This window comes from Cuculus canorus, chromosome 5, assembly GCF_017976375.1.
Source record: "Cuculus canorus isolate bCucCan1 chromosome 5, bCucCan1.pri, whole genome shotgun sequence".
NCBI lineage: Eukaryota > Metazoa > Chordata > Aves > Cuculiformes > Cuculidae > Cuculus > Cuculus canorus.
In genome coordinates, this window is record NC_071405.1 from 7,537,116 (window position 1) to 7,550,002 (window position 12,887).

Sequence of the window (12,887 nt, forward strand, 5' to 3'; positions counted from 1 at the left end):
GTCAGTTTCCAACACAGCAAGTGGGCAGACTAAAACTGAGTTTAATCCCAGAGTAGAACCCTACCCTTGCACACAGAGCTTTCTCAGTCAGGTGAAAAGGCCGTTGCCTACAGCTGCCAAACTCAACTCTCTCAGCAACCAACAAATCCAGAAACACAAACTTGCACCAATTAGTGAAGCCTTAATCTTTGTGAATTCTGAGCAGATTCATGGCCCTGCGTCAGACCCTTTAGAAATGCAATCCCAGCTGCGGGCATCTTTCCCACCAAACACTCAGAAGGAGAAGCCAGGCCCGCTCTCTTTCCCATTTTCCCACAAAATACAGTTCCTGCTGCACTTGCAAACTTCTCTTTTGACACACATTTTGTTTCTTAATAATTCTTCCATCTAAAGGCTCTTGTACCTCTTTGCCATGTTATGGTGCCTGGGTCAATGTCCAGTCTCACAAATAAGTTTACTTCTTCCTTTGTCAAAGCTGTAGGATCGGTTTTATTAATGCCCAATTTCTATGGAAGGAAAGATAAAAGGAAAAAAAAAAAGGAATAATGAGAAGATTCACAGAAAAGAAGCTTTCACTAGAACAATGAGCCTTCTGCAGCAGCATCTGCATATTCAGAAGTAAGGAGGGGCTGTCTTTTTGGTGCCCCTTCTCCTAGACTCACAACAACATAAGATGATCCCTATCAGTGCATACCTGAAAGCAGGGCTTGCTGCTGGCTGACTAGTAAAGGGCAAGGCAGACAAGAGAGCTCATTAGGACAGGTTGTCACCAAGCTTTGAGCAAAGCATCTACAGAAAGAGTATACAGAGAGAAAGCTCTGCAGTTTCTTACCCGTCTTGCTCTAATCATTAGTCCCACATGCTTACATCCCTTTCTCATTAGTTTGCCTGGGGTCACTGCGCACAGCCATACGTAGTTAAGACACTGCTTTCAGCATGCTGGTTAAGCAGCACAAAGGAGGAATTAAACAATTCAGTCACAAGGCTGTCAAGAGTCCCAGAAAGCTGATCTTGAACGTACTGAAAGGATGGGCAGTTTGCCAAGTTGCTTAATTGAGAGAAGAAGCCCGATACAAACGCGAGTTTAGGAACGAGGAAAACGATTGAGTTGATTTATGAACGAGCAAACTTTTTTTAATTAACTAGATAGCTAAGTTATATTTTTCTCTGGAAAAGCAGCAGGAAAGAAGGTCTGTTTACTTCCTCTTCAAGCACATAATTTAGAAAAATAAATAAAAAATGAAAAGTTACTCTTTCTGGAATATTAGCATCCTGTTCACATTTTAACATTTAACAATCAGAAAAGCAGTTAGGGTAGAGTCCCCTCAGCTGTCCATCAGGAACACCAAGCAACATGATGTAGCTTCTTTGCTCAGCAGTGGAAGCAAACCACACAATCTCTAATGATTGAGACATTACAGCAAATTGATAAATCAGAGTTTTAGCTTCCTAGGTAGTCTAACCATTGCTCTGAATCTCCAAATGGAGAACGATCCAGCCTGAATACTAAAAACAGCTTTGTAATTTGAATGAGCTTAGTAGGCCCCAGGCTGTCCTCCTAGCCAGGAGGTCCAAGCCCCATGCAAAACTATCGCTCTGCTAATTTTCATTTCTGTAGAGGCCAGGGACACATGCTAGTTCACATTAATTTCCGACGATCAGAGGAGCTGTGGTTTGCTCAGGAATTGCCACTCAAAGGCAGGGCCACTCAGATAACTGAAAATTCATTTTTTGGAGAATGAAGGGGCAATGTGGGAGACAGGTATTTTTTCCATTTTTCCCTGTTTTCTCAACCTGGATAAGACAAAACCATATTTTCCTTTTGCTGAATTTTATAAATTGCCCTTTTTGTGTGCTGCATTATCTGTATAGCTGTCACATGTGAACCACTCATGTCTAACTGTAACTGGATGTAAGGTACAGTGACTGATTCTGATCCTTTTTTAAACTGAATTTGCACTATTAATAAAGGGCACTAATCCCTTTGCCTGTTCCCACTGTGTTAGTTATACAGCACAGGATAAAGACAATAACATCAATTAGTGTTCCCCTTGGAGCTGCATCTCACTGTTTTCTGTGCTGTACAAAGGGCCACGATTCTGCAAATTTTACATAAAAAACATGCCAGGAGAATGACCTACAGGATAACACCTATGTCTGTATAACCTAACTCTGCCTACGTTAAGGATGAGTAAGTGGAACAGAACCAGAAATCCGTGGGAACAGTGAACTTACCTGCAGTCTTCGGATCTGAATGTTTGAGAATTTCCTAACACCATTGACAGAAGGCACCAAGCGGCTGTAGAGAGCCTTGCGGAAAGAAACAGGTGGTTAGCACGGCCTGCACACCCAAAACATCTTGGCCAAAGTGAGTTGGGCCCAAATAAATCATAAGAAAGGATCATACCTGGTCAGTCTGAGTTAGCTCATGGAATATACGTGCATCAACGGCAGCAGCGACCAGGTTGTTGGCTGCAGTGATAGCATGAATGTCACCGGTGAGGTGAAGGTTAAACTAGAGGACATAAAGCATATCAGTTAACTCATCCTGCTGCAATTTTCATTTGTTTCAATCTATCGTAGACAGATGGAAAGAGAAAGTATTAATAGCAATGTTAAAGTGGGTGAGGGTGGAGGGGGAGAGATTGCTCAGTGCAGTATGTGGAAGAGAGGAAAGAATTTCTCTAAAACAGAAGAATGCCTCCCCCACATTTATGTCATTTTACAAACTTCCAGAACAAAGCTTCCAAATAAAAAGGTTTGTTTTTCACCAGAACTGTTCTCACAGACTCCTTGACACCTAAAAAGACCACGGTAAGGCACACGTGCATTGCTCTTCCTTCACCTTCCTTCTGACCCATTCTCATTTGCACAAGTCGTCTGCTGCTTATCCACAAAGATATCTGAGCTAAACTGAAACTAACGATCTTGCGTAGTGTTAGCGCCAGAGCTGCGGTTGCACACAGCTCTGCATAAGCCAACCACTCAAACACAACCTATCGTAGGCAGAACTTGTAGACCACGTACTATACAGTGACACTGCTAGTAGTTTTCTTCATTCTACCTCATTAAAATATAGTCTGAGTAGGTTTGTCTACGTGAGCTATCTGGCTGAACTGTAGCTGTATGGACAGAAGACCTGCGATATACAGCTTGCATGATAAACTTGCATTAGGGCAGAGGAGTAAAAGGTGTGGTTAAGACAATCCTTTGCAGAGGATTTTTTTTCATTGTTTGCAGAGCAGCAAAGGAGGAAGATGAAAAGGGAACACTAGAAAGAGGTGCTAAGGCAGAAGATCTTATGATACCACTTTGTTGGAGCCTTGCTACTGTGGCCTTAAAAACCAGCCAGCTGAAAGCAGAGCGGAGCTCGTACTGACTATCAATCAAAATTAGCAAGTGCTAATTGTTGTCTCATTCTACATACACGCAACAAAAGCAATTATTACTACCTTGGTTCTGCAGGATGAACTCACAAGCTTTTCATTTGCTAATTTTTTCCCAGGATGAAAGCTGCATGCAGAAATAGCCAATGTTGTATCAAGGTCATTACTGCAACTAGCGACTCCAGATACTTCCATTTTATGAGACATACATCAACAAAAACACCTCCACAAAACTATCTGTATTTATACCATGTGGGTCATACTTAAATAAAGTCCTCTCAGCCAGTTTGGTTCCAAAAGTGGGGCTGTTCCCCACTGCTGTGCACAGTCAAGTATTTTAGCTTGTCTTACTAACACTGCCAAACAGGAGGAGATCACTTTTTTCTGTCATATATATCATTCACACATGTTCTGACTACATCAATATTCTGCCTCCTTAACATTCTATCTTTTATGGACTTGCTGCATCAATTGGAATGAAGAGCCCTTTTGCTCATTTCTACTTTTCTTCCTAGAATTGCCCTGTGTCAATCTATAGTGCACAAGACAATGGTAGAATTATACAGGCAATTACTTTCACAGTTGAGAGAAGCTAAAGAGCACGTGCTACACGTGCCTTTCAATTCCCTGCCCCCAGACTTGGGATTTTACTTGTTGCCAAGTCACGTCAGAAATATGCTGCAGTGCCAGTTCCCCCACAGGCTGAGGTCTTGGCATTACTGATTCCCAGCTTTCCTTTTCCCATTTCACGTTAGTAATCTAAAACATAAGTACACCAGAAACAGCTCACAGAAAGAGTCAGTGACCACCATTGCTGACAGAACTACTTATATGCTTCCAAAACTTACTAAGTTGTTATCATCCTCATTTCAGTGCTAGGAAAGAGAGGCACAGGTTGTACATTGCTGAAGGGTATGCCGCAATTCAAGGCAGAGAAGAGGAGGGAACACAGAAACTGGGAATTCCCAGTTCTATGAAGTTCCCTGATCATATAGTCACCCTTATGAAACAACCAAAGATGGTTTTTGTTTATTTGTTTGTTTTCAAAAAAGCTTTGTGGAAATCAAGCATCCAGGTCTTAAAGAGTGCTACACAGGGCCATAAACAAAAGAGACTTTGTAATTATCTGACTGTGGTATCTCTTCAAGGTCTGTCAACCATATGTGCAACGAGGCCTTGTATAAAGAATTACCTCTTCCATGGGGACAACTTGACAATAGCCACCACCTGCAGCTCCACCTACAGAGAAACAATAGTTAAATCATGCAAATAAAGGTCTCTCTAGCCCTGAGTGGTATTAAATGTGTTTGCTTAATGGATTTAAGAAGGTAGCTACTGTTGAGCAGCTTAATTTAAATCCCAGCACAGCACTTGAAGATAACACTGAAGATTTACCCAAGGCTTTTCTTTCTTAAAAGAAATGCAATTGTAACCGTGAATCATGTAAAACCGCCAGACAGCAGAATAAAATCTCTGAATGTCATCTTTTCGCAGTTAGTCCATCTGCAAGCAACAGAACAGCTCATACCTTTTATACCAAAGGTTGGCCCCTGAGAAGGCTGCCGAACACAGGCAAAGACATTCTGATGAAGGTGAGCTCCTAAGGCTTGAACAAGACCAACAGTGGTAGTGCTTTTCCCTTCTCCCAGGGGAGTAGGAGTTATCCTGCAGTGAAAAAGCAGAACAGACACAATTAAACCCTTGTAGTGGGTGAAACTCAAAACACTTACAGGGATAAAACAGTCACCTAGTGATTGCAGTTGTTGCCAACTCAAATTCTGGATCGGCTCAGACTTAGGCTAATCTTCAGCAGTTTGAAACTGGAATGATATCGGCAAATTATCACATAACTGTCGAAGACTTTCCTCCGAAACCACTTGATAGTTACCTTTGAAGGCAGGCTACTAGATAAGAAGAACTTTGACTGTGATCCAGTCTGCCCTACAGAACTCTGACTTGCAGACCAAAAGAATTCATCTCCAGGAGAGAAACGTTAAAACTACATTCCCACTATTTGCCACAAGAGATAAATCTATTTCCCAAACCACTAGATTTTCACCGTGTGATTTATGAAAACCTAGAGCACCTCATACAGTCACTTTACCATAAGACAATACAATAGAATTTCTATTTACCTTGACATCATGAGATGATGCCTCAGTTAAAGAAGTACCTACCCAGTAACAACAACGTATTTGCCATCTGGCTGGTTCTTCAGACGTTTCAGAGTTGACAGATGAACTTTGGCTTTGGTTTGGCCGTACAGTTCCACCTCATCAGGGAGCAGGCCAATTTCTCTTGCAATTTGATCAATGGGCTTTGGTATGCAAGACTGTGATATTTCAATATCACTTAAAGAAAGAGCAAAGTCAATTTGTAAGTCAAAGACGTCTCAGAAATTCTTCTGGACAGTACAAATTACAAACACCTAATCTATATTTTAGGAGAAGCTTAACCCCTTCTAGATATATCTGCTGATAATGGCTATATTTGAATAGACATAACCTCAAAGTTGCCTTTTTTTTAAAAATAAAACCAAAAAACCAAAACAAAAAAACCCAACACATACCCTCACACTTCTACAAGAATGCCTTTTTGTAGGCAATATGTTATGCTCCCCTCTGCTATTTTTTTATATTTTCAATTGCTCCCTGGGCACTTGATACCAACAACTTCTAGTTTAAGATGCTAGATTTTGCCAGACCAGACTGAAAATTCTGAAAAATACAAGTCGTCTCGCTCTTTGCTGTATTACCAATTATCTAACTGGCCTAAAGAGTCCGTGGAAGTCCATGTTTATGCCTTAATATTATCAGGATGACCCAAGCTTACACTTCAACGTATGTCACAGCACCACTGCAGGTTAGCTTTGCTCCCTTAATAAGGCTTCGCAGTGGTTTGTCTCTATGTCTCTCTAAGCTTCAACTACAGTCTGCATATATGTACACCTCATATTATGCAAAGTTTGGGAACAGAAGTGAATACTACATCGCATGAACACTACCACTGGCATTACCTTGGAACAGGTATCTTCAGGGTAAGATGGTTATATTGGATGTTCCATTTCCCAGGCTGGAACTTCTCTAGAAAACGCTGTGCGCTCTCCACTGTGCTCTAAAATGAGCATGAGAATGAATACAGCAACCATCACTGCACGAACCATGCTGGTTAACAGAGACTCAGAAAGGTTTTCCTCTCCCACCTGTCACACTTTGGGATTAGCAGAAAGTGCTTTGATTGAAGCATTTGCTAACAATCCAAAATGAAATTCTGCTCGTAGTTTTTTTAAAAAGGAAAAAAACTCCACTATATCTATCTATCTACCTACTCATCTTCCAGCTTGCTAGATTTTTTGGGGTGTTTTTTGCCAACAGGGGGGTTTAAGCAAAACAGGAAATGGAGAGAGCTGGCTTATAGTGTCACTTTCCTCATTTTTATCCAATCACCCTACAGATAGTTTTAGTATTACAGCCAGGGCATTGTAAGACAAGCCCATTTTTCATTGTTTTGAGAGAGTGAGAAACAAACACCACCCACCCCCTCCCCAAAAACCACTCAACTGAAAAACCTCTGTCCTAACATTTCCTTAAGGCCCATCTTCTTACTCAGTTAACTGAATCCAAAATAGTTTAGACTAGAAGTTGGAAATCCTAACTAGACCTCTGTAAGAGCAAGAAGGAAGCACCAGTTGCTCTGGTAGTGTGCTGATAGTCAGCAGTGACATACACCAAAGGCAAACAATGAGGAGGTGACCAGCAGTCTCACAGTCTCCCCACGTACCTGCATTAACATGGCCACAGTCATAGGCCCAACGCCACCAGGAACTGGGGTGATGTAGGAAGCTTTTTCCTTTGCTGTGCTGTACGCCACATCTCCTACAACTCGTTTTCCACTGGGCTTTGTGCTGTCTGGGGATTTAAGGAAAATATAAGTTACACATCGCATTTCACCAAAACGACAGAGGTGGTAACACTGACTATGCTGAAATCTCTTCCTCTGTTGGAGTAAAAAACACAGATGCTATGTACCCAAGAAGCTGTAAAGAAAGATAAAAACTTAAAACAGCATCACAAGATGAAGCTGTTACCATCATACTTCACTCAAAGCGTCAATAGCATATGCAAAATATTTTTCCATTATGCACCACTTATCCTCAGCCAGAAAGATCTCCCTTTCTTTGAGGACACAAGTATTTCTTCAAAGTCACATGGGCCACAGGACAGTCTGAAGATGACTCCAAAATAAACGCAGGGGGACCAAAGTACAGACCAAGTCTTACATCTTGGTAGAAATGGGACACACAATAGAGATGGCAGCTGAAACATGCCTTCACAAGTCCTGCTGTTTTGCTCTAAAGGATTAGTAGTTTCCAATGTGAAGGAGATATAAACAAATGGTCTATAAAAAATGAGAGAAGAAACATGCTTGACTTGTTCCAAAACTTCAGGTTTATAATGGCTCTGTTCCATTTTGGAGGAAATCTAGGCCTTACTACAAAATAAAATCACCTGCCTTTACAAAAAGGCAAAAACTGAATACAGCAAGTGTTAAGCCTTTCAATTGCTTGCTGACATTCTAACGATGGACTCATAAATACTGCAGTTCACGGAGATCAGAGTCTTGTCAAAACAAACCTCACAGCTGACTTAAGAGAGCTCCAGCAGAATAATCTTCTTTCTTCCCAGAAACAAAAATTGCTATACCCCACTGCACCTGCATGACCTGACAATTCAGAAGCAGATATCGCACTTTTTTCCAGTGGTGCCCTTTAAGGACACCCGTGAAGAGAGAGAAAAAACACAAAATGGATTAGTAAACTAGCACAGTGATCTAGGTATTCCCTGATTATAAACAGAGCATAACAAAAAAGCAAATTTATATTTCTCCTGGAGTGGCAGATCCTCATTTCAGATACAAAGACTGTAAGAAAGTTCTAAGCAGTATGAAATACCTGAAGATTAATGTTACTGTTCTTACATCGAACTACTACATTGGATACAGTAAGCGTATGTTTGAACAGAATCCAATCAGTACCTTTAATGTACATTTGGCAAGGGGAAGGAACAGAAGAGAAAGCAATCTCCCAAACAGCTGACTACGAAAAAAACAAAGAGGGAACAAAAGCAGCTCTCGTCAACACTAATTTTTAACTGTGTTGTTACTGACAATTAGCAGCTTGGATGTCTTGCTGTGTTTATGTTTTAAGCGACACTTCTTTTCCCTGAAGTTCAAAGCCTGAGAAACATTACAGCTGTTAAACAGTGTTTCTACAGCCTCTGTCAGCTTTGCTGCCTGAACTGCAGACCAAACAGGCCTTCCAGCCTGGAGACTGGTTTAATTAAGGTTGCAAAAGGCAAATAACATAATCATATTTACTTCCAAGGATGCCAAGCAGGCTGACCAGCCACGCTGGCCAGGAAGACTCCAGGTCCAAGAATGAGGAAAATGAGCAATGAATTAGGCACTCCAAATACAAGTTTGCTACAGACACAGCGATGAGCACAAGCCAGCAACACCTCATGCCAAGCACTGCTGAGCACAACTTAGGAGCTACTCAATTACCTTTAAAATATTATTTTGAAGGAAAGCTCTCATACACTCTCTGTCCTTTCCCATAATTTCACCTTCTCAATATTCATCATCTCATTCTTAAAGAAAACCAAACTAGTTACAGACTACCAGTGACACTATAAATATTCCCAGTGCCTGTGCCTTCTTTGGTCCAGTTGGTTCTCTAGCCAGCTGGAATACATGAGAGTGAGCATCCGAAGACTTGGAGTTGGAATGAACAGGTATGATGATCTCCATCTATCTCCAGAGACAGCTGCATGAGAGACAGCCTGAGCACAGCTTCTGGACCAGAGCCAATTCCCAGTCAAGGGTACATCCAACCATAATCCATTTCTCTGGATATATGACTGCAAACACACAAGACCACACATGACCCTAATCTATAAAACATGAGAATACCTGCTCACAGTCCGCTGCTTTTCTTGGACACCACTGGGAAAGGCATTTCATGATGGATCCAACACAATCTGATCTTACAGGCTTGTGATGCCAGCTTGATTTCCAGTACGTAAAGATATAAATAGAGCATCAAGTCAAGGCTTTCTACACCTTTTTAGCTCCTCTGGTGTTTGAAGAGCGTGGCACTGAGATCCACAGAGGCTGTTCCTCCTTTGCTGTTAGCATAACCCACTGTTCAAGGGTCCCTGTTGGGAAGGGCTGAAATGGGTATAAAATCAAGAGGAGCAGATTTAGACTAGACATGAGGAAGAATTTCTTCACCATGAGGGTGGTGAAGCACTTGCACAGGTTGCCCAGGGAAGTCACGGATGCTCCATCCCTGGAGGTATTCAAGACCAAGTTGGATGGGGCCTTGGGCAGCTGGAGCTAGTGGAAGGTGTCCCTGCCCCTGGCAGGGGGGTTGGAACTAGATGAGGTCCCTTCCAACCCAAACAATTCTATGATTCTAAGACTCACACGGGGACACTCCAAAGACTATGCCATCTCTAGGAATATCCTCCGCCTGGACTCTTCTCCCTTCCTGTAGCAGAGCAATTTCTACAGGCCTGGAGTAAGGCATTCAGAATATTTGCTGGAGTAGCCCTCCATCTGGAGCAGTGAGGAGAGAAAGACAAATGCAATACAGTTTGGAAAGAGAATAAAACACACTTCTCTGCTTTTATCTCTGCTTTTTTTCTCTGTTCCCTCTCTTTCTACCTGGAGATCCAGAAGATATTCTGTTCAGCTGTACTACATATGAACAAAAAGTCAGATATGACTAAACTGCCTATTCCAGCCTCCAAACTAGCATCCAAAAGCAAAACCAGCTGCATTTGCATGGTGCTACAGGGCTGGAACTTCAACTCCAACTCGGCAAGTCTCAATGCCATTAATACACTAATAAGTCCAACGGTGTTGGGATTTGCCTGTACAGGACACCCTGACCTGCAAAGTATAGGCACATCCTGAGATTGCCAAGTCCTCCAGCTGTATCTCACATCTATAGCCAGGAGGAAGCACTTACAGCTGTGGCAAGATGCATGGCAACTGTGCTATTTCCTTCCCTGCAACATTCAAAGCACTGTCACAGCTAGCAGCAAGATTCAATCTGCATGGTGACGTAGCTGGAGAAGCTGGCAAACTAGCTGCCATTCTTTCTGTAGCATTGCAACTCCTACAATTCTGGCACTGATTTTCCAAAAGATTACTCTGAAAAGTTTTTTGCAATCTGTAAGAAGGGAAGAAGGAAGCAGGAAAACTGAGCAGCTTCAGAAAACCACAGTAGTCCACGACATCCATCATTCTGAAATCTGACAATTTCCACGGTACTCTATCAAGCCCTGATTACAGAGTCTCACAAAGCAATGAAGTGCACTGCCACGCAGCACTGACTGTAGGCTGAGCATACAAGAAGCTCAGTTCTCAGTGCACTGCCTGAGGCAGACTAATTGCAAAGAAACAGGGATGTGTCCTCAGAGATGCAGTTCACATCAAGCCTGAAAAAAAGGTCATACCGTCATATGTCAGAAAGACAATGGCAGTTTTATTTGCAACATATTAGTGGGAAAGACTCCAAGCCATTCTGCTTCACGCAAATCAGCAGTGACCCTGTGTAGGTTTTGGCAAATTGCTAAGTATGGGTAGCTTGGCACAAATAAATCAGGCAACAAACAGCAAGAGCAGAAGACTTTTTAGTTTTAATTATAAAGAAGACTAATGTTTTTAAATGCAACTCAATGTCACCTTTGAGGAACAAGACTGCTGAACAGAAATTTCTTTACATTCCATTAAATAATGGCAACAAAATGACTGATTAATTATGAAAACTACCTTTTAAAAGCCTTGTGGGTGTAGCACGGAGAGAGTTGGATGGTGACTAATTTTCCATATCATTCAATACCTATAATTTGGATTTAAAATGAGATGAAAACAGAAATTGCCAGACTGTCTGTTCCTCCTTCATGAAGGAGTGAAACCCCACCCTAAAAGCCATTATGTTAAAGCACTCTATTCTATGCCAGAGTGACTGTCACCAATGCAGAAGATGCATTGTTTCAAGACAACAGCTATTCAAGCCTAAGAAGTTAATAATGTGATAAAACAAATCCACAGCTACTCTACAAGACTGCTTGCCATTTATGTATTTCAAACAGAACAGCTTAATCAGATCTAACTGCAAAGTATTGACAGCAAAGCTGCACACTCACAAGTGACAACAGCAGCAAAATTTCACTATGTAGCTGCGGCAAATTACACGGATATTCTGTTGGAATATATTCTAGGTGTCCTCTTCCCTCTACTAATGGTCAGCCTTGCTGAAGGCAGAAACAAAATTGCAAATGATCTGCTTTAGGACAGTACTTCAGACCAACCTTTTTTATTCTGCAATCTTCAAAGCTTGCCATCATTACCTAAGACAGACTTAAAAGAGAAGGAAGTCCCATGGACTAGAAAAACCAAGGAAACAGTATCCATGTACTTGCTTAGCAACTGCATTTATATACAAGTAAACACATCCCTGCTTTTTATACATTACCCACGCACCTGGCACATGATTAATTCCACAGTCTATTACGATTGCACCAGGTTTGATCCATTCACCTTTTACCATTTCAGCTTTACCAGCTGCAACCACCAGGATATCAGCTTTACCAACCTGTAAAAAAAAAGCCAAACAACTCTGTATCACACAAGCAATGGAAGATCACAGGGCTGTTCAACAGCAACTTATATCAGCATGAACTGCAGCGAAACTGTGTGCTTACCCATTGCCGTCAGAGGGATGGAAGGGCATTGCCAGCAGTTAAAGGTAGCCAGCAGTTCCTTGGCAAGGACAAATTCCTGTAGCCAGAAATTATGGCCTATTTTCACACTCCTACTCTGAACTGCTGCTAGTCAACACTTCACAATCTCCTTTGAACTCCTCCATGATTCCCAAGTGGATCACAGAGACTACTTTTAGATAAAATTAAAGCCATCTGCATATTCTCACCTTCCTCCCTTCGAATATCCCTGCATATTCAGCTGCTCTTTTCAATACTAGAAATATACCCAGCACTCATCATACAGCAGCCAAGAACACCCCTGCACAGAAACTGAAGCAGCACTGTCTGGTGGGTTTTATGTCCAGGACCGTGTAACATGCAGCTCCTGGGAAGGCTGATTGTAATTTAGCACTAATATTTGTTCAGTAAACTTGACAGATCTGGTCCCAAATCTGCTGCTACAGATGTGGATTAAAGCGTGTTGTCGGTGCTTGCACTGCTTCATTCATATTTGCTTAGGAAGCTGCTATCCCTTGGAATTTAATTTTTTTCTTTTAATCTTCCAGGGAGATAAACTATCTTTAAGATTTCATTAATAATTAGCACTCCAATTGTTAATTAACCTAATGACAGCAACTTAATGGCATGAAGCACTGCAGTGTTTCTGATCGTTGTGAGTTATATTCAAATACACCTACTCCTTTTCAGCTTTAACACTTGCCTACAG

The 12,887-nt window shown here is 41.7% G+C and overlaps 1 protein-coding gene across 1 annotated transcript in view; it reads right to left on the minus strand.

Annotated features, from left to right (window-relative positions):
• Positions 1 to 12,887, minus strand: part of MTHFD1 (methylenetetrahydrofolate dehydrogenase, cyclohydrolase and formyltetrahydrofolate synthetase 1) — a 43,359-nt gene that overhangs the window by 16,213 nt on the left and 14,259 nt on the right. Inside the window, exons 8-16 of the mRNA XM_009564382.2 lie at positions 11,940 to 12,051; positions 7,167 to 7,294; positions 6,403 to 6,500; positions 5,564 to 5,737; positions 4,915 to 5,051; positions 4,579 to 4,625; positions 2,408 to 2,515; positions 2,236 to 2,310; positions 404 to 506 (exon numbers count right to left, since the gene is read on the minus strand). Of these exons, the coding sequence (XP_009562677.2) occupies positions 404 to 506; positions 2,236 to 2,310; positions 2,408 to 2,515; positions 4,579 to 4,625; positions 4,915 to 5,051; positions 5,564 to 5,737; positions 6,403 to 6,500; positions 7,167 to 7,294; positions 11,940 to 12,051 (982 nt within the window). The remainder of the gene's footprint in view (positions 1 to 403; positions 507 to 2,235; positions 2,311 to 2,407; positions 2,516 to 4,578; positions 4,626 to 4,914; positions 5,052 to 5,563; positions 5,738 to 6,402; positions 6,501 to 7,166; positions 7,295 to 11,939; positions 12,052 to 12,887) is intronic.